The 21,447-nt window shown below is 56.6% G+C and overlaps 1 protein-coding gene across 1 annotated transcript; it reads right to left on the bottom strand.

The window, feature by feature from the left end:
* Window positions 1-2,951: 2,951 nt before the first annotated feature.
* P2RX1 (purinergic receptor P2X 1) lies at window positions 2,952-19,682 on the bottom strand. Its single transcript, XM_045526057.1, has 12 exons — window positions 19,192-19,682; window positions 9,577-9,724; window positions 9,225-9,296; window positions 8,681-8,750; window positions 8,268-8,364; window positions 7,874-7,954; window positions 7,534-7,675; window positions 5,691-5,818; window positions 5,195-5,285; window positions 4,759-4,824; window positions 4,273-4,374; window positions 2,952-4,160 (listed from the first exon to the last, which is right to left on the bottom strand). Exons 1-12 carry the CDS (start codon window positions 19,326-19,328, stop codon window positions 4,095-4,097), a joined length of 1,200 nt encoding a protein of 399 aa, XP_045382013.1. The 5' UTR covers window positions 19,329-19,682; the 3' UTR covers window positions 2,952-4,094.
* Window positions 19,683-21,447: the final 1,765 nt, after the last annotated feature.

Raw genomic sequence — 21,447 nt, 5'->3', positions numbered from 1 at the left:
AAATCCCTCCAGGCCGCGGCGTGAGCGTCAGCCCCTCAGCTGGGCCCGGAGAATACGGGTGCTTCCCGCAAAACCCTTTGTCCCCCATCCCGGCCTGCAGGGGCAAGAGCGCCCCCTCCCTGCGGGGCTGAGGCGCGGTGCGAGCAAGGAGGGGCAGAGTGAGGTGGGCGACAGATGATGAGAGCAGGACAGGGAGCAAGGCCCGAATGGCAGGCCCAGGAGTTTAGCCTTCTACTGGCAGGGGGCCAGGGAGGCTGAGAGGTAGTTTAGCATAGAGTGCTGGGGTCCGAGTGGGATGCATGTTTGGGGAAGGGCTCTGTGAGCAGCGGCAGGAGTGGCCTAGCTGGGGCAGAGGGAATGGAGGGAACTCAACAGGACCTGGTGACCTCCACAGTGGCTGTTCCTGGGGACTCTGTCTCCACCTCTCCCCTGGTGAGCTCACCATCTCTTGGTTCAGTTATGCTAACTTCTCCCCTTGAGGCGACTCTGGCACGTCTCACCACCACTTGCCCTAAACAGAGCCCCATATCACTCCTCCACACCTGGCCTCCTGTGGCCCTGTCTCAAAACTGGAGCCAGAAACCTGGGAGTCACCTGCAGCCTACCCGCTTCCTGCTCCTTCCAATCAATCTCCAGTTCCTGCCACGCTGCCTCTTAAATATCCCTGGAATCTGTCCACGCTCCTCCACCCCTCTGCCCTTCCCTGACCTCAGGCCACCACCAGCTTGCATCTGATTGCTGCAGCAGCCTCTTCACCAGCCTCCCACCCCATCTAGTTTCACCTCCCACTAGCCTTTCTCCACCTGGCAGCCAGAACAATCTCTCAGAAACACAGGTCCAACTAGTCAGTCAGCTCCTGCTGGGGAATCCTTCATGGCTTACTACTGCCCTGAGAATAGGTCCAATCAAGCCCTCTCTAACCTTATTCCTAACCACCTGCCTATCTAACTTCTCTTTGTCTTTCAGGGCTCAATTCAATGCCTGCCCATTCTTCCAGGACACACTCCCCATGACCTCCCCACTGCCCAGCATGGGTTAGTAACCCCTCTTAGAGACTTCCTTGAACCTAGCATCTGTTTACCTTCCTGGTCCTCATCTGGACTGGGAACTGCTTGGGGACAGGGGCTGTGCCTGACTCATCCAGCACACAGCCTGACACATGGCATAGGTGCTCAATGGATGTTTGTTGAATGAATAATTCAAGCCACCTCTGGGTGTGGCTCTGGACCTCATGGTTCAGAATAGCAGCTAGAGCTCCAGCCATCACATATGTATTCCAGGCAGTGAGGTGGAGAAAAGGATGAAGAAGAAGGCAAAGGATCTGCACCAACTCTCTATTAAGGAAAGTTCCCAGAAGTTGTCACATGACACTTCCACATACATCTCGTTAGCTTGAACTTAGTCACATGACAAGACCCAGCTGCAAGTGGAGGCTGGGAAATGCAACTTCCATTCTAGACAGGCACATGTCCAGCGAAGAACCAAGGGTTGTACTGCCACAGGGAGAAAAAATATCCACGGACAACTACCTGACTCCACCAATGAAAGAGTAGATAGATGCATGGGCAGAGCACCACTGTATGCCAGGCTCTGTGCTAGGCACTTTACATATCATATCTTACCCCAACCCTAGTAAAGGTTATTATTATCCCTGACCCACAGAGGAGCTTGGAGAGTTAAGCAATTTGCCCCAGGACACACAGCGAGCTGTGTCAGAGCTGCAATAGCAAACTGTCTTTTCCCTGCACACCACCCTGGCTGGAAAATCAGGAGAGGGTGGGTTCTAGGAGCTGCTGGAAGGAAATCTTTCAACATAGAGGGCCTGGGCAACACTGTCAGATGTGGACAGGCCACAGGCTAAGTGTCTGCTTGGATTTGGCAACGAAGACACTATTGGTGACCTTGGCAACGGCATCAAGGAGAAGTAGTAGGGGTGGAGGCCAATTGCAGAGGGAAGAGTGGACTGGTCTTTCTGGAAGAGTGGCAATGAAGGGAGAGTGGGGGAAGCTGCAGGGGGGTGTGGGCCAAGAGGAGACAGAAGAGGGGAAGGAAGGCAGGAGTGGGAGGGAGAAGAGACAGTTTCTGCCAGAGGTGCCTGGGCTGGGGAGCTGGCTTGGATACAGGGCAGGAGCCCTTTCAGGAGGGAAGGGGGCAGGAGGTGCAAAAGCAGGTGGGGCTGGAGAAGGGAGGGAGGGCGGAAGAGGGAGTTCCTGTCTTGTAAAATCTGAGAGATGGCTCTTGGCTGGAGAAGGAGGCAAAAGGCCAAAGCCCTGAGGGAGATGGGAGGGACTAGGCTGTGTTGTTTAATCTGGTCACCACTAGCGGCATGTGGCTATTTGAATTAATTAAAAGTAAATAAAATAACAACTTCAGTTCCTTGGTTGCGCTGGCCACATTTCAAGTGCTCCGTGGCCACCTGTGGCTACGGGATACCATATTGGGCAGTGCAGACAGAGGACGTTCCATGATGGCAGGAAGTTCCAGGGGACGGTGCTGGTCTAGGCAGAGCATGGTAATGGAGGTGCCAAGAGACCCTACACGGCTCCAGACGGGAGGTCATGCCCACACCAGGGCCCCTGGGGTATCCTTCTGATCCCCCTGATTCCCTCTGATCCCCCTCCTGGGACGGCCAGCCCCTTCCTGCCCCCTGTTTCCTGAGGCCACTGCTGGAGTTCTCTCCTTATCCCCGTGCCAGGCCTCTCACACCATGGGAGGGGCTTGTGGAGGATGGGGACCAGTGCTAGTGTCCCATGGGGCCATGACAGAGGCCCATGGACAGAGGTGAGCTGACCCCTGGCACTGAGCCTGCTGGGCTCAGGGCATACGATACGGATGGGCTCACTGCTGCCCAGCGGCGCATCCGGCAGACCTCGGAGATTGCCGGCCCCACATTTCACAGCTGGGCACACAGAGTTTAGAGAGGTCTGGACGGAAAGCACAGAAGGCAGAGGTTTGTCCTCGTTCCTTTTATTACAGCCAACCCATGGCTTTCACCAGACCTTGTGCTCAGCCAGAGCCAGGCAGGCCTCGGGAGCTGGGGCGGAGCCGCGGGCAGGAGCCCAGCATTCGGCCCAGGCTCCCACCCCAACCCCAGGTAGCTGAGTGAGGGTTCCTGGCTAGAAGGGCCGTCCTGGCCAGACACACTTGGGGAGAAGCATTTCCCCATGGAGGGGACATGGCACAGACCATGCATGTGCCTGTGCTGGGGCTGTGGGTGTGTTCAGATGGTTGTGTTTGTGGGTCCCACGCTGTTCAGATACACCGTGTGGATGGACAGCTGTGTGCACGTGGGTGGTGTATACGTTAGGTTGTGTGCATGAGACACCATGTGACACGTGGGCACACTACACACACGCTGGGGGTGTTTGAGACCCTGCTCAGTGCCTGCACCTGCCAGGTGGTGCGGGCCCAGGGCTAAGTCTGGCGCCCAATCAGGAGCGTAGAATCAGAAAGCTCTAGGACAGCAGTTCTTAAACTCATGACCCAAAATGGCCTGGGGAGTTTGCTGTCCTTGCAGATCAGGCGGCCAGCACTGGAGCTTCGGGTTCAAGGGGTCTAGGGTGGGCCCAGGCGTCTGCATTGTCAGCAAACTCCCCAGGAAAATCTGAGGCCGGGAAGAGACAGGGCTGTCCAACGGAACTTTCTGCAATGGGGAAAATGTTCTGAGCCGTCCAGTGTGGCAGCCACTAGCTGCATGTGTCTATTGAGCAGCTGAAATGTGGCTAGTTCAACTGAGGAACTAAATTTTTTATTTTATTCAGTTTTATTTAATTTAAATTTAAATAGTCACGTGTGGCTAGTGGCTGCCACACCGGAGAGCACAGATCTAGGGAAATTGAGGCAGTGGATGGACAATGAGGTCCCAGAGAGAGAAGCACAAAGCCAGGGTACAGGCGTGTGGAGGGACCCTTCCCAACCAGGAGTGGCTGAGACTGGGGTGTGTGGTTGGAGTCAGAGCCCAGAATTGCACAGGTCTCTCCCAGCGTCCACCCTGAGCTGCCAGCAAACGGGTGTCTGCCTGGCTGAGAGGGAGACCCGGTGGGTCCCAGCCCGAAGCCTCGCACTGCATCCAGCCAGGAGCCGGGGCCCGAGGGTCAGGATGTCTTCATGTTCTCCTGCAGGCCCAGGGTGGAGCTGGTGGCTGCACGGTCACGCTCGCCCTGTGTACGCATTGGGGGGATGCAGGTCAGCCCTGGGGAAGCAGCTGACCCGCCACAAAACAGACCCAGGGGCCTGAGGCCTTTGAAGGACCGACTCAGGAAGCTCTCTTACCACCCCCGGCCCCATGTCCTCTGCGTATTTGAACTTCTTCTGCTTGTAGTAGTGCCTCTTGGGCAGGATGTGGAGCAACAGCAGGTCACAGAGAACCGTAGCCTGGGGGCAGGAAGGGGCGTGGGTACAGCATGGGACTCTGGGGGCGGGTACAGAGCCCTCCACATCCAGCCTCAGTCCCTGCTGACGGATGGCCCTGGAGTGGCCCTGGCTGAAGCTGCCCTTCTATAGACCTCAGTTTCCTGGTGGGGGAAGGAGGCACTGCAGGACCCTCAGGGATCCAAGGCAGCCCCACCCCACCTCTGTCCTGCCCAGCCCTGGGCCTCAGCTTTCTTAGGTACACCATGGGTCTTGGGTGGTGGGCTGGGCAGCTGCTGGCTCAATAATGATCCGACAGTTAGGGTTAAGTTTTGGGGTGAGGGGCTTGCTGCTACTGAGAGGAAGAAGAGGAGGGGCTGACCTCAGCACAGTGACCCCAACACTTACCACCCCAAAAATGCCAATCCCAGAGCCGATGGTGGTCATTGTGGGGATGATATCAAACTTCCCGGCCTGGTGGGAGGACCCAGGGAGAGAGAAGAGTCACAGTCAGAAGGGGCCAGGCTGGAAAAGGCCAAGCCGGACACAAGGGGCTTCCCCACCTCTTGGCTGTGAACTCTCCCCACCGCCTGCTCGCAGGGCCCTGACTCAACACGGGGAGCCAGCTGCCAGGCAGTAGACCTGGGTTTTGACCTTGGCTCTGCCTCCCTGGACCCAGAGAGATTGTTGGGGAGGCAGAGTCACAGGCTGCGAAGCTCTGCCCTCAACATCCCCCAAGCCCCATCTGTTACTGGAAGGAACTCACCTGTCGTCCATAACTACAGGCACTCACAGGGACCGAGACTATGTCTCAGCTGCCAACTGCCTCACGCTTGGTACTCACCTTCCCATCCACCAGGATGTCAAAGCGAATCCCAAACACTTTGAAGAGGTGACGGTAGTTGGTCCTGTTCTCCATGAAGTGCCTGGCAAACCTTGGAGAAGGGATGAGGTGGCAGGAGGCTGATGGACAACTGTCTTGGGCCTGGCGTTCTCAGAGCATCAGGGTTTTGGGAGCCCCGAGAGGTCTGTGAATACAGCCCCATCCCGACCCCAGGCAGGCTCCCAGGAACACTGCGCTCAACTCTAGCCCCGGCTCCAGATGTCGGCAATTTCCCCAGCCAGTCCTGGCCAGGTGGGCCTCAAGGGGACTGAGACCAGGGGCAGGGGGTTCAGGCCTCCAGGGTCTTGCTCCCTGCTGGCTTCCTGCTTGGCCACCCAGGCAGAACGGGAGCTGCCCAGGGTCCTCTGCTTCCCTCTGGGGACACTTGCTCAGCCCCACAGGGGTTTGAGAGTAGAAAATCCCACAGGACTACAAAGAAGGATGCGCTGGCAGGCACCTGAAGTTGAAGCCTCGAGACAGATTTTTCTCCTCATACAGCCCATGGAATTCGTAGATGGGTTTGCAGTGTCGCACATGCCAATCCAGGTCACAGTGCCAGTCGATGGTGATGCCAACCACTCCACCCTACCAGGAACGTAGGCATTTACGATCTGGGATTTTAGGATCAAGAACCTCCTGTCTTACACCTGGCACCAGCACACTCTCAAAAACGGAACACTTTTGCTTGAAAAAAGACACTGAAACACTGTTTTGGGGTAGAGGGCCTGCCACCCTCTCTGGCCTCACCACCCACCCATCACACTGCACACGCCAGCTCTCTGACCATTTCTAGAATACAAGTTCTTCCTACCTCAGGGCCTTTGCACATGCTGTTCCCCCAGTTTTCCACAATCCTGGGCTCTTTCTCATCCTTCCCTGACCACCACTCCCAATCTAAAGTATGTCCTTGTTATTCCCTCCTGTTGTGGGAAGAACTGTGTGTTTTCTTCCGGAACATTAGTCACTTCGTAATCAATCATATATTTATTTTGTGTTATTATTTATTAATCCATCCCCTCCAGGACTGTAAGCTCTAGGAGGACAGAGGTGTCTGTCTCATTGGTCACTGACTCCTGAGTTCCTAGCACAAGTCACAGTGTGGGAGGTAAGCAGACATTTTGAATGGGAGAGTGAGTCTGTGAAAACGTGGATTGGGAAGGGAACACAGGAGGAAGCCAAGCTCCTCTGGACAGGGCAAGCAACAGGACAGGTGGGGGAGGGCTGAGCAACAGGGGAAGAGTTGGGAGGTGGGCAGAGAAGGAGGCAGGGAGCTGGGCAACCTGGTGGGAGGCTGGTACTGAGAAATTTCCAGTGGGGGATGGCAGGGAGAGCTTTAGGAACGGGGTAGGGGGTGGGGGGTGTCTAACATGCAGCTTTTAGGTCATACGTGTTGCTACGGTGTAAACCCCTTTGGGGGCAGCCCACTGAAGCCGTGAGCCGAGGCTGGCCACGTCCGTTGTTCACAGATTGTCTGTGGCTGCTTCTGCCCTGCAGCAGCTGACTTGGGTAGTTGGCACACAGACCACACCGCCTGCAGAACTGACAATATTTACTGTCTGGCCCTTGAAAGAAAAAGTTTGCTGACCTCTGCTATAGACAGATGTGTTGTGAGTGGGTTTTGTTTTTGGTAACATCACAGAAAAGGGACTGATTTCCATCCCTGAATAGGCAACTGCAAGAGCAGGGATGATAAGGAACACGTGGGAACAGGTACGTAGGATTGCCACATGCTAGGCAGTACGGAAGTGCAGTCCCAGGTACGAACTCACTCGATCCTCCAGACAACCCCACGAGACTGGCGCCATTATTGCCCTCCCTTGACAGGTGCAAAAGCTCAGACACGCTGAAGTTAAGAGACTTGTCTGAGGTCAAGCTGCTTGTTGGGGCAGAGCCGGGATTTGAACCCAGCCAGCCAGGTCTGCGCTCGTTAGAAGGTCCTGCTCCTCTCGGAAGCCCAGGTGACTGTGAGGCTCTTGGGAGTTCTCGGGGCCAAGGGCTATGGCATTCAAGTTGCTTTTATCTAATATTTTTTAAATAGCAGGACATCAGCAAACAAGAAGGTGCCAAGGCCTGCCCACGTCCAATGATTCTGGGCCCCTCCCTTGTGCCAGGTCCACGCCAGGCCCCACTGAAGACACAGATCTGACCCTCAAGGGGCCCCAGTGTGAGGCGACAGACCTGCGCATATGCTCAGCCCACACCAGGGAGGTTTGGGAGGATTAACTGAGCCTGAGAAGCCTTATTATTAATATGATCCTGGGGCCCAGCCCTCCCCACTTGCCTGGCACCATCCCCCATACCTTCTCAGCCAGGGTGCTAAAATCCTGGCCCGACTCTTGCACCACATAGCCAAGCTTAAAGACGGGGCACAGAGGGTGCAGGGTCTTGTGATAGAGGCAGGTCCTCATGTAGGCGGCATCCACCTCCTCCACCAGGTTGCGCCTATGGGGATGGGGGGCGTTGGCAGCAGCAATGTGCCAGCTGGGAGGATCCCTCACGGGTCCGGCATGGCCCCTCGGCAGCCCACCCCAGGGGCCTGGCCCGGGTTTCTGCCTCCAGAGCGAAACCAGCAGGAGTGGGGGGAGCCGGAGGCAGTTGACACCAGCCGGGGCAGCCTCGGGAAGCACATTTCCCACGAACCTGTTGACCTTGAAGCGTGGAAAGCTGATGCTGTTCTTGATGAAGAGAGTGAAGTTCTCGGCCTCTCGCAGAAGGGCAGGGCTGGAGGAGACCACACTCTCTCACCGCCCCTCCCCAGGAGGCCCCCCGTGTGCCCCACGCAGAGCTCGGCACAGTGGAGTGGTGGGGTGGTCAGAGCATGCAGGGTCTTCCTGCAGCCTGGGTGAGGGGCGAGTGTGCGACAGTGCTGAACTCACAGGCCCCTGACCAGGGGATCGGGGGAGGCTTGGCCTGGGCTGCACGGCTAGGGTGAGGGTGGGGTCAGAGAAAGGGGAGACAGATCCTTCCAGATCAGATCCCCCTCTGTCTGGGCTGGGGACCCTGTTCCTGGCTCCCTGGAAGGACAGGGTGTTACCGCGGGACATTGTCATCCACTTCCACGGGGCACCAGCCAAAGATCTCACATGTCTGCACAGTGTCATTGAAGGCCACACACTTGCCGGTACGGATGCCTGGAAAGAGGGAGAAAGCCCTAGGAGCCCCCCACAAGCCAGGGGTGCAGAGGAGGCCCCCCCAGCCCCCTCATCCAGAAGCCCCAAGTGATGGACAACCCAAGCGAGGACAGAAATGAGACTAGGTTTGGGATAAGGCAGGCCAAGCCAGGTGACAGGGGGCGAGAGAACAGGAGGGACTAGGGAGTCCCCCAGTGAAGGACAAACTTGGCAGGAGGGGTGTGGCGAGAGGCAGGTCGGTGCCGAGGCGGGCAGGAGGACAGCAGGCCCTGGGACTGAAGGGTCTGTGGAGGGGACAGGAGGAGGCCAACCTTACCTTGGGCCTTCCTTTCTGCCTTCCCAGGGGTGCAGCCACTGTCATCCCTGCACAGGCCCCCTTCCGGGTGCTGGGGGACAGGAGAGCTGCTGGCCCCAGACCCCTTGGCTGGGGTCCTGAGAAGAGCCTCCCCCCACCCCCAGGGCCCTGGGAGGGCGTGGGACAGAGTCTCAGATCTCTTTAGGGTGACCCCTGCTCACAGCCTCCTTCCCCCCAGTTCCCTCCCACACTGCTCTGCCAAGGACCCCTCTGGGCTCATGCCCAGCTACCCATTGCCCATGTCAGCTGGCAGAGGGTAGGGGACTTGGCGCATGGTGGGGGGGCACTAGGACTCAGCCTCCTGCTTGGCACCCAGCCGGGAGGGGAGGCTCAGCCCTGCGGTGGCTGACAGTTACTTTGCGTGAATCTGTGTTGAAATTCCACCATCCCGGCCCCTGCGGGGAGCCCATCTGGCTTCACCTCCAATGCCCACGGGACCTCTTCTCCATGTCATTTTCCCCTGTGGGTCCAAGCAGGGGGGGTGGGGGTGGGCAGAAGTCCTCACCTCTGCGCAGTGGCCTTGAACCTGATGCGGCGTCACGATGAAGTTGGTCATGACCACGAAGGAGCTGTCCCCCTGGAAGTGAGGGGCGGGGGGGCAGGCTGGGAGCTGGGAGAACAGCCTGAGAACCCACACACTGCCCCAGCAGGCCCTAGAGCCCACCCATACAACTCCCAGCAGCCTCTGCACCCCACGATGTCAAAGTTACCAGGCTGCTTCTGCCCGTCCTTCACGGTTAGGGAAACCGAGGTCCAGAGAGAGAGAGGAGCCGGACTGGTCCCACAGGGAGGTGGGACACAGTCCCACCCAGCTCTGAGCCAGGCCGTGCAGAAGGTGCAGCCCTGAGCCGGCTCACCTGGGCAGGGAAGACGTAGTCAGCCACGTCCCAGACCTGGGGGCCGAGGCCCGGGAGCTGGGTCACCGCCAGGCCCTTGAGCTTCACAGATACGCTGCTGATGAGGCCACTCGACGTCTGGTAGCCCTTCTCGTAGACAAACACCCACCTGCGGGGCCACAGGGAGTTGTGGTTCTGGCACCAGCTGGACGTGTCATGGACTTCCCCGGGCTCTCCCTGGTGCACCTCTGAGCCCTGTCTGCTCCTAAAGCTACTCTTGGGCAGGAGGCAGGACAGCCTCGCCTGCCGCCCCCTGCCGGCCTGTGCCTGAAGTCCCACCATTCTTTTCACTATGAAAATACCAATTCCCAGGGAGGAGACCTACTGAACGATGCTTTCAGATCCTTTTCCACCAGCAGAGTTTGCTGGGACCTGGAGGGCAAGCCTCTTGGACCCCAATCCTTCTTCCCAGGGAGCTCCTTCCTTCCTGAGGTCCTCCCACCAAGAGACAGCGGAGCATGCTGGCCGAGAGTCTGACCTTTGGTGTCCAGCAGCCCAGATCTGGAACCCAGGTCCCCTACTCACATGCCATGTGATTTGGCGTAAGCTAGTAAATCCCCCTGTGCCTCGGTTTTCTAATCTATAAAATGGGAATAATAATGACAATGTGGTGGTGATTAAATGAGTTAATGCATGTAAAAACACTAGAAAGGGGACTGGCACACAGTAAGTGCTGTATAGACATTAGTTATTATTATTATCCCAGCCATGCTGGGACCCCCTGGGAAGGGGAACAGGAAGGGAAACAGAGGGGGGAAGTGGCCTTCTGAAGGGCTTGCAGCATCCAGCCCCCCAGTTGAGGCTCCTGTGGGAGTGGCTCAGGCTAGAGGTCTCCCAGCTTCTTGGGAAGTTCTGGCCTTCCCTTCCCAGCATTCAGAATTCCTGTTCCTTTGGGTTCTCCACTTCCAGTCTGGAAGGTTCGGTGGGGCTAACCTCCCTCCCAGCCCCAGGGGTGGGCAGATGGCCAAGGCTTGGCAATCAATGTTCCATCCCCCTGGTGACAGTGATGGGTCTAAGGATGGGAACATGACCTGGGAATTTCAGCAATGAGGCCAGGGTTTTTCTGGAAATTACTGGGAAAGAAACATCCTGTCTGCTGGGTGGCTAAGCAGGGCAGCTGCAAGACTAAACCCGTGGTTAGTCGTCTTTGTTACCTCATGGCAACAGCAAGCCTGAGAATGAAGCCCACCTAGAGAAAAGCCACACCAGGAGATGGAGAGGGGCAGACTCCTGATAATGTTGTTTGAGCACCTGGATCCAGCCATGCCTGAAGCATCCTTGAAAATCCACTTCTGGACTTTTCAGTTACATAAGCCAATAAATTCCTTTCCTTTATTTAAGCCAGTTTGCATTTGATTTCTGTTGCTTACAAATGAAAGAGTCCCAGATAATATTTCTCTCCAGGGTATGATCCTCCTTCCTTCAGGAAACAATCTTCATGGAGATTTAAGGGGTGTGTGTATGTGCGTGTGCGTGTGTGTGTGGTGCACATTGAGGTGTGTAGTTGTATACTTCTAGGGCAAATCTGTGAGTACACCTGTGGGCAGATGTGTCATGCCCCCTCTACGCCTTACCCTACCGCAAGCTCACCTGTCCAAGCAGAGCTCCAAGCCATGCACTCCTCTCTCCTGTCCCCCAGGGCTCAGGCCTGGTAACAGAATTCTCCAGGCCTTGTAGACCCAGAGTCACCACTAGCTCTCCAGGGCTGTCCCCCTGCTCCAGGCCCCAGGGAGGCAGCCTACCAATGTCCTCTTCTCCCCTCCCATAGTCACCACTTCAAGCCTCTCTCTCACCCTGGCACTGGAGCCAAGCCACACACTCCCTAAGCCTAAGCATGGTCACTGCTGTCCCCTGCAGGTCCCAGATAGCAACAGGTGAGGCATGATAAAGGTACTTCTCAGTGTCCTGGGCCCGCCGCGCTGCCTCCAGCCCTATCAGGGAGCGTGGGGGCATCGCCCATCCCCCCACACTCCTTAGGTCCCTTCTTCCAGGAAGGCTTCTGGCTCTGTGCCCAAGCTTGAAGGAGCTGTTGCTTGAAGGAGCAGGGGGAGCTGCTCCATATTCTGAACCCCTCTGCAGGAGATGCCACTTCCCTCCCTCTTGCACCCCTACCTCCAACATTCTAGCGGCATTTCTCTCTTTGCCTGGTACCAACTCATAATATAGTTGAGGAAACTGAGGCGTGGGGGAGTGTCCCTCCCAAGAGTCGGAGGCCAAGCAGGGGGCAGACCCTGGGCTTGAGGTCACCAGGACTCTGCCCACTTCCGCTGAGCAGCACTGGCTTCAACGTTCTCCCAGGAGCCAGAGCACAGAGAGCAAGCAGAGCCGCCCTGAGCCTGCGTGCTGGGGCTGATGCAGTGTTTCCGGGCTGTGTCTGGCCCTGGGGCTGCCGGTCTTGGGGGTCAAAGGGAAAAGTCCAATCCAGCATTAATGACCTCAGTTCTGGCAATAATATTAATAGAATGACTATGGTGCCAGGCCCACTCCTCCAAAACCACGCCTTGTGACCTGACCTTGTCACTCGGGAAGGCCACCAAGGGGCCCTGATGTCAAAGACACTGGCATCTTCAGAAGCCGCTCCTCTTCCAGAAATAATCTTTCCCAGGCTTTCTGCCTGGTCCTCAGCAACACCCTGTCCTGGGGCTCTTTTCTTATGGCCCTTGCTGGAAGAGGCCATGTGGTGGAGGGGCCCAGGATCAGGTACCAGCCCTGCCACTCCCCAGCTGTGTGGCTTCAAGGTAGAGACTAAACCTCTCTGAGCCTTGGTTTTCTCAGTAAAACCGAGGCGATGGCACCTACCTCAAAGATGCTGCTCACTCAATAAATATTTAGGAAGGCCCTAGTACGTACTCAGTCCTGGGCCCCAGGGAGACAAAAGCATCTAGGTAATTGTTTGGGGGAAGTTTCCATGAGTTCTCTTTAAGGAAATTAGCACAGTGCATGGCATGCAGTAGGCACATACTAACTAAAACCTCCAATTTTCACAGTCTCTGGTCCTCCTGCACTAATTCCTCTTTTAATGTCAATCTGCCCCCAGTCATCTGGCTTCCACTCACGGCCCAGGGAGAGCCCCTAGTGGGCTGTCATAGACACGCTGCGTCCCCAGATTTCTAGCTCCAGATCTACACTCCCCTAGATTCAATTCCACACGTTCATTTAGTCATTCAACAAATATGTATTTATCAAGCCTCTATTATCCGCCAAGCACTGGTCTAGACACTAAAAATACAGAAATGAACAAACAAAATCCCGCACTCAGGGAACTTACACAGATGCTCCTCAGCTTACAGTGGGGCTACATCCCAATAAACCCACTGTAAGTAAAAAATGCATTTAATACCCCAGTAAACCCACACAAAGTCAAAAAATTGTAAGTCAAACCATCACAAGTCCAGATGCCCCTCAACTTAGGATCAAACCCATTAAAAGGTCAAAAAATTATAAGTTGAACCATGCAAGTCAGGAATCACCTGTCTGTAAATGTCTACATCTCCAACTGGACTCAGACCTCTCACAGGTATCTCAAGTTCAAGTGGACCCTTTCCAAAACAGTCCTGGAATGCCTCAAAAGGTTAAACACGGCATTCCCTTTGACACAGCAATTCTGTTCCTAGGTATATACCCAAGAGAAATAAAAAATTATGTCCACACAAAAACTTGTACACAAATATTCATGGCAGCCAAGAAGTCATAAGAGCCAAGAAGTGGAAACAACCCAAACGTCCATCAACCGACGAATGGATAAACAAAATGTAAACTATCCATACAATGGAATATTCTTTAGCTATAAAAAGTAATGAAGGTGTGGTGGCTCACACATGTAATCCCAGCACTTTGGGAGGCCGAAGCAGGAGGATTGCTTGAGGCAAGAAGTTTGAGACTAGCCTGGACAACATATCAAGATCCTATCTCTACAATTTTTTTTTTTTAATTAGCTGGGCATTGTGGCACTTGCCTGTAGTCCTAGCTACTCAGGAGGCTGAGGCCAGAGGATTGCTTGAGCCTAGGAGTTCCAGGTTACAGTGAGCTATGATCATGCCACTGCACTCCAGCCTGGGTGACAGAGCAAGACCTTATCTCTTAAAAAAAAAAAAAAAAGTAATGAAGACTGATACAGGTTTCAACCAACCAACATGGACGAACTTTGAAAACATTATTGTAAGTGAAAGAAGACACAAAATACCACATATTGTAGGATTCTATTTGTATGAAATTTCCGGAACGAGCGAAGTAGGCAGTGAAGAGGAAAACTGGGGGAAGGAGTTGATTGCTAAGTGGTATGGGGTTTCTTTTTTTCTTTTCTTTTTTTAAATATAATTGATTTTATTTATTTATTTATTTTTTTTTTTTTGAGACAGAGTCTCACTCTGTTGCCCAGGCTAGAGTGCCGTGGCGTCAGCCTAGCTCACAGCAACCTCAAACTCCTGGGCTCAAGGGATCCTCCTGCTTCAGCCTCCCAGGTAGCTGGGACTACAGGCATGCGCCACCATGCCAGGCTAATCTATTTTTAGTTGTTTGGATAATTTCTTTCTATTTATAGTAAAGGCGGAGTCTCGCTCTTGCTGAGGCTGGTCTCAAACTCCTGAGCTCAAGCAATCCTCCCGCCTCGGCCTCCCAGAGGGCTAGGATTATAGACGTGAGCCACCGCACCCGGCCTGTATGGGGTTTCTTTTTGGAATGATGAAAATGTTCTGGAATTATTCACACAACTATATAATGTGATAGTTGCACAACTTTGTGAATATACTAAAAACCACAGAGTTGTAGTTTTTTAAAAGGGTGACTGTTACGGTGGATGAAATCTATCTCAATGCAGAGTGCTAACCACTATACAAACAGAAATTCAACTGGAGCAACCTAAATTCATCTCCTCTTAGAACTTGCTCCTCCTGTGTCCTCGTCATGGAGGATGGTGCTGTCCCTACCCCATTACCCAGGCTCAACACCTGGGCATCATCCTCACGGCCACCCTTCCCATCATGCCCATGTTCTTTGGGTCCCCCAGTCCTTCCTGTCCTCCGCTGGCTTTCATCAAAGGACCCAGAGGGGCTGGGTGTGGGAAGGCTGAGACACGGGAGGAGCTGGGGCAGGTGCTGGCGGGCAGCTCTGGCATGGGGCTGGGAGGACAGGTCAGGTGGCTGCTGGGGCACAGGGGCCACAGGCAAGAGATGACCTGACGGGGTGCAGGGTGTAAGGCAGCAGCAGCCTTGGGGAGGGGCAAGACTAGACTCCAGGCCTAGAAGGGACCTGAGCTCAGAGCTGGGGCCCACACTGGGGGCTCAGAGGCTAATAAACACATAACCTGCAGACAAGTCAAGGCAACAATGTGTGCTTTTAAATTCTTTGAATAAGTCACCAACCTCTAAAAACCAAGAGGTTTCTTTCGCACATAAATTCCAATTTCCCACTTCTCTCGAGAAGTCAGGAACTCTGGCCGTGCTGGGTGCATGTCCCCCCATGGCAATGACAGACAGAAGCTAAGCAGTGGCCACCCCAGGTGTGGGGCCTGCAGGATGATGACATCTGTCCTCCATGCTCACTGCCTCTGCCTTGGGTACAGCCTCACCCTCTCTTCCCATCACAGCTGTCCTGCCTCTGGCCTGCACCCCAGCCCCTGCCCACCCCAGTCCCTCCCCTGTAGCCGTCCTCCATGGCTGCCCCCCGCCGGCAGGAGAAATCCCATGCTCCTCAGCCCACAGCCCTGCTCAGCCCTCCACATCCTCTCCCCAGGGCTCCTTTTACACTCCCTTCAGCATGGTCCTTGTGACTCTTTGTCTAGAACCTTTGTTCACACTCCGCTCCTCCCCGGGCCGGCTGGACCAGGAAGGGGCACACACCAGGCTGCTCCAATGAGGGCATTCCATTTCCTCGGCCACAGTGATTGGGTCTAGGCTGGGCACATGACCCGACCCCAGCCAATAGTGCTGGAACTCTGGAGGAGGCGCCTCATGCCATGGGGCATGACTCCGCTGGTGAGATGTGACCTTGGAGCTGCTGGTGGCCATCTCGCCACTATGAAGCCGGAGAATCTGCCTGAGAATGAAGCCTCCACAGAGGACAGTAGAGCAAGAAGAGCAGCCGGATCCTGGATAGCTTCCTCTGAGAACCCAGACTGGACCAACCTGCCTTCCTCATCTCCCCGTAGACCTTCCTCCTCCTGGGCCCTCATCCTGGGGGTCCGGCCAGGCCTGAAGCCCACGCTGATTTCTCGGATAAACCTCTCAATGCCCCCGACGCTTCCTTTAAATCCTGCTTGACTGGGCTTCTGACACAGGAACCCAGGGAGTTCTGGCTAACTCATCCTCAGCTCTGCCCCCTCCCTCTCCCCACCCCGTGTCCTGCCTCTGTCCACCCGCACAGCACTAGGCACGGAGAAGATGCTGCAGAAATGGCCCCTGGTGTGTTTCTCCCAGCAGTAATTTGTATTTATCCTTATCCCTGATTGATGGGTTCCGTGATCCACTTGGAGATCTCAGAACGTGTGATTTGAAGAGCCCTGTGTGGAGGCGCAGGGGATGAGGAGGACTGAAGTGAGAGGGGCTGGGGAGAAAGCTGAGAGCAGACCTGCCTTGCCTACAGCCCCAGCCTTGGCTCATGGCTGGTTCTACCATCATGTCACATCCTCCAGGAGGGCTTCCCAGGTCCGTCTCCCCAGGCAACATTCACAAATCCCTTTGGGGACCCTCCTGTATGGTGCAGCCAGACACCCCTCTCCTCTCCCAACCCAAGCCCCCCAGGCAGGAACATGTCTGAGCACACCCCTAGCACGGGCCTGCTGGCTCATGGATGACAGCACACTGCCTGCACACCTCCAGGGACAGAGAGCTCTTCACCTCCTAGGGGACAGCTCTAACAGGCCATCTTAAATGGAGCCAAAAGTGCATGATCTTCTAGAGGCTCAGGCCCACTCGCTCCCTGCACTTGCACTTCCTGGAGGAGCACGACCATAAAGACCACAGCTTCCCTCTTCGGAGTCTGGCTGGGTTCTCGGCATCTCAGCCATTCTCCCTCTGCCTCAGTAACTCTGTCTCCACCTCTAGGTCTCAGAGCCTCTCTCCCTTCATCTGAGTCATGCTCCAGTGTCCGTCCCTCTGTCCAGTTCTGTCTCTGTGTCTACCCATCCCCCACCTGGGCTTTGTCCTATCTCTGGGGCCCAGGGGTCTGGCTGCTCTTCTCTGTCTCTCCTGTGTCCCCCGCAATGCCCACAGGACCAGACATTCAGACAGACATCTGGGAAAGGAGAGGGCACTTAAGCAGAGCCCTCTTCAGGAAAGAGCAGACTGCCGCACTGACTGCAATATCTTTAGAGAGGTCCCTCCGATCCCTGACCTGTGGAGGAACAGTTGGGAAATCGAGGCCTGAGATGCTGAGACCCAGTCCAAGCTGGGTTGGGATTTGGTGTGTAGTTGCAGGCTCCCAGCTGAGGGGTCAGTGCAGCACCAGGCAGCAGCCAGACGGGGGCACCAGAGGCAGCAGAAGCCACGGCCCAGGCTGAGCTGGACGCCTGGTCTCGAGGCATAGTAGGGGCACCATGCCTTCCCACTCTGCTGTGTGACTCAGGCAGGTCAGTTCACCTCTCTGGGGATGCTTCCTTTTCAGGATATCAAGGCTGACTTTGGAACCATACAGATGCAGCTGGATTCAAATCCTGGCTAGCCTCTTTCTAGCTGAGAGATTGCTGCTACAGCACTGTGCCTCTGAGCCCCATTGAGAAGAGCTCCATCCATCTGGAAACTGATCAGACTGTCTCAGGAGGAAAGAAGGGGAGGAGGGAGGAGAGAGGTAGTGAGGTCCCCGTCAGTGCAAGTATGTGTTCAGGGCTGGATGGCAGCTTGGGGCATATGCTGCAGCTGGTGGGGTGGGATGTTGACTGTCCCTTCCACTCTGACAGTCTGTGACCAACACACAAGAGGGCCCTGGTACTGCTCACAGCTGCTGATCTGAAAGCAGAAATAGGGAGCCATGGGGGTCAGAGTGAGGACAACGTTCTCCCAGCCTCTTTGGGGGAGGGGCAGGCTGGGCCTGAGTGGGCCACCTCTCTCTTCCCTGGAGGATCAGGAGTGAAGCTAACGGTGGGCTCTCAGGCCCGCCCTGTGCCCGGCATCCCATCGTCAGGGCCCATTAGAAAGGTTCCCCAGAACCCTTGAGATGGTGGGAAAAGGGAGGGCCAAGCAGAGGCCCGGGGTCCAGGGGGCCTCACCTCTAACCCTGGATTTGCTGCTGACTTGCCATGAACCTGGAAACCCCACTGCTCCTCTCTGGGCCTCAGTTTCCCTCCCAAGCTCAACCAACATCACAGATGTCAAATTGGTTTGTGAACAGGAGGGAGGCTGAGTCCTGGCCGTGGCTCCACCTGACCAGCTCTGGGGCCTTGGAGGCTGGGTGGGGTGGTGGGAAGGCTCTTTGGGAGGCCAGAAGTTCTGGGGGGACCAGTGTTTGGGGCCCTGGTCAGCCTGCCCCGGTCTCCATTTAGCAGTCCTGGTTTGGAACCACAGCAAAAATGGGGACTTGGAGACCAGAGGGGCACAGACCTCAGAATCACTCAGCAAAGTGTGGCTGGGGCTGCCAGGTACCCCCAGGTCCCCAGCAGGGGCTGAGCTCCCTTCAGTGGCCCCGGGGCCTCCAGGAGCCCTTTGCAGAGTCACTGTGAGCGAACATGATGCACCACACACAGGGGACATGCATCAGGCACCCAGCACCTCAGGCACAGGCAGGCATGGACACAGCCACATACACACATGTGGGCACCCAGGCCCAGGGACACACCGTTGGGCACACACCCAGACACATGAGGGCATGTGCATGGGCACAGAGCTCTGGGTAGGGCACATGTGCATCCACGTAACACACACATGCCCACACAAGCACACTCACGTGTGCAAGCCCCTGCCAGGGACAGCCAGACTGATTTCAGGAAAATGGCCTTTGCGTGGTCCCTAGGACAGCCAGACTTCAGGAGTCCCACCCTGCTTCTGACCTTGCAGGGAGTGAGACAGGTCCAGAGATGCCCAGAAAGGAAGGAATTGTCATCCCAGGACAAGTGACCTCCATCCTCTGCATGACGTGCTGCCATTATAAGGCACCAGGTGTTCAGAGTTTGAGGATTTCGCTGCTCCAGGGGACTCAAACATCCCACGATGCCTTTAATTTAGGCAGGGAAGGTGGTAGGAGAGCCTGTCCTCTCTGGCCTGTAAAAGGGGATGTGGCCTCTGTTTCTTGGTAGCAGCCTGGTTTGGTGGGAGGTCGCAGGCAGGACTCAGTGGCTGTCGTTCGTGGGGCCCTGGCCTTAAAGGCCCGTCACCACTTGGGGGAACCATTAACACTGAGCCGGTTCCTCAGAACCCACAGGACCCGAGGCAGGACTTCCTTCCCTCCTGCCTAAGTGTTCCCATCTCAACAGCGAGTTAGCAGGGTTTTCTAGTCCTTTCGAATAGCACGGAAGCTTGTCGGGAAGGCCTTCCAATGGACGGAGAGAAAGAGGGGCCCCTTGGTGTCACAGGGGACAGCCCGGAGCCTGGGGGTTTGGCCCAAGCTGGGGGCTGGTGCAAGAGGGCAGCAGGAGGGGCCCAGACTCACCCGATGACGTAGACCAGAACCACGAGCTGGATCAGTCGGAAGACAACGCCCACCTTCTTGTTGCGCACGAGCACCATTCGGGGAGTGTCGTACTCGAAGAAGAAGGTAGCCAGCTCGTCCTGGAGCCGCTGCGCCATGGCGGGCCCGGCTGGGGCTCAGAACTGAGCCCCCTGCGTGGCCTCCGCTCTCAGGGTGAGCGCAGCACCAACACCCACCTTGACAGCGGAGCTTCCAGGGGCTTCCCGGCCCCCTTAGGAAGATCAGGGCAGGGCAGGTGGGGCCAGAGGGCAGCAGTTCGAGGTCAGCTGGAGGACTTGGGTTGGGAAAGAGGATCCTTGGGTGGTCAGAGCAGCTCTTGGCCCCTGGAAGGCAACGGACTGCAGGCCAGCCACGCCTGTGGACAAATAAATTCCCAAAGATAGACGGGGGCGGGGCCGGTGGGGCCACCCAGGCCCAGCCCCACTGCCCCTCCTGGCTCCGCTTGGGCCCTGCTAAGCCTCCGGAAACAGGAGCTGTTGGCAGGAAACCACCAGCCACCCATCACAGGGGCAAAGATAAAGCTATCAGTCACCCCCCCATGCCACCCCACACCCCAAACCTGGCAGGACGGAGCTCTGGCCAGGGCTCTGGCCTCAGGCTAGAGCCCAGCGTCCAAAGCCAGACACCCATCCCTATCCCCACACATCACCCTCCACCAACAGCCCCCAGAGTTGGCAGCTCAGTCCCAGGGGGCCTGCAGGGAGTAGGGCCGAAGAAGGGAGGCCACTTCCAATCCTGCTGCCCGACACTTCCTGAGCTCGTAGCAGGAATCCCACCCCTGTCCTTTTAGACCTGCAGTCCCCAACCCCCAGGCCGCGGCCCAGTACCGGTCAGTGGCCTATTAGGAAACGGCCCATGTATCACTGCCTGAGCTCCACAGACCCCCATGACACCCACGCCCCCCACCCTCAATCCGTGGAAATATTATCTTCCATGAACCTGGTCCCTGGTGCCAAAAAGGTTGGGGACCGCTATTGTAGACCACCTTCCGTCCACCCATCCCTCTGAGTCCAAGCCTGGCCTGTGCCCACTAGACCTCAGCGTTGGGCTGACATCTCCTTTCCACTATCAGAGAGGGAGAGGGGCAGGCACCCACACAGGTCATGTGCCACATCTGTCACACCTTGCTGTTGGGGGCCCCCAGACCCAGCCGGGAAAGCCTGGGCTTGGCCGCCCCTGGCTCTGCTACTCACTGGCTGTGGGGTGTGGGTGAGTCCCCTGCCTCCCCTGGCCGGCTGCCTCATCTGTCAGGCGGGGACGATAAGGTCACTTTTCTCATAGGTCGAGGCCCCGAGGGGATGGGGGCCAACCACAAGGGGACAGAGAACTGAGGCCACTATTGAGGGTGGAGTACAGCCCTTCTGCAGCCCCTATCCTTCCCCGGGAGGGCTGGAGTGGGCTGGGGGTGGGGTCCCGAGTTAGCTCTCTGGGGCCAGAGGCCTCCCCGTCCCCCCACCCCTCATTTTGCAGATGAAGAAACTGGAGCCCAGAGAGGAGAAATGAGTTGCCCAAGCTCACCCGGGCAGTACTGGAGGTTCCGGCTTGAAGCAGGGCCCCACCTCCCGCAGTCGGTCGATGCCCCACCCTGAGGGCTGATAAGTAGCCTTCTTCCTGGCCATTAGCTGGAAATCGCCTGGGCAGGGAGCCAGGCTAGGGCTGGGAATCCCAGCCGCTGTTTGCACCGAGCTGCTCCCCCGACAGCAAGGGGTCCCCACAGAGGGCAGGCGCCGGACCCCCTCCCAGCACCCAGGCCAGTCCCTCCTCCTCAGATAGATCAGCCGCACCGCACCCCACGCAGGGCTTCTGCCAGTCCAGCAGGAGAGGGAGGGAGAAGCCCATCCTGGGCTTTTCTAAGGGAAAATCCAGAGATGTTGGGGGCCAGAGCTGTGGTGGCCACGTCCCTTTGGCCTGATCTTGACCCCAGACAAAAGGACCCGTCCCTTTCCCAGCTGACCCTGTGGCAGTTAGAATAGGTGGCTCCAGGACACCAGCGGCCTGGGATGGGGAGTGCAGTGGGTGCGGAGAGTGTCTGAGCCATTCCTGGGTCCCTGTGCACCCACCTGTCCCCTTGACGTGCACACCGCACACCGGGTGCTGGGGAGTGGCAGGCTCCCGACGAGGGGAAGGAGGGGGGAAGGAAGGAAGGAAGTCAAGCAGTCCTTCTCCAATCCATGTCCCTTTCACACCACCGCCTCCTCCTCTGAGGAGCCAGGCTGT

This window comes from Lemur catta, chromosome 15, assembly GCF_020740605.2.
Source record: "Lemur catta isolate mLemCat1 chromosome 15, mLemCat1.pri, whole genome shotgun sequence".
Classification (NCBI taxonomy): Eukaryota; Metazoa; Chordata; class Mammalia; order Primates; family Lemuridae; genus Lemur; species Lemur catta.
The sequence above is the reverse complement of the archived record's forward strand: the minus strand, read 5'-3'. Positions and strand labels throughout refer to the sequence as shown.

Coding starts and splice junctions, on each gene's coding strand:
- P2RX1 (XM_045526057.1), bottom strand. CDS start 19,328: ATGGCGCAGCGGCTCCAGGACGAGCTGGCTACCTTCTTCTTCGAGTAC. Junction 8,751..9,224: donor TTCAAGGCCACTGCGCAGAG/GTGAGGACTTCT, acceptor CCTGTCCCCCAG/CACCCGGAAGGGGGCCTGTG. Junction 8,365..8,680: donor GGCAGAAAGGAAGGCCCAAG/GTAAGGTTGGCC, acceptor CCCTCTTTCCAG/GCATCCGTACCGGCAAGTGT.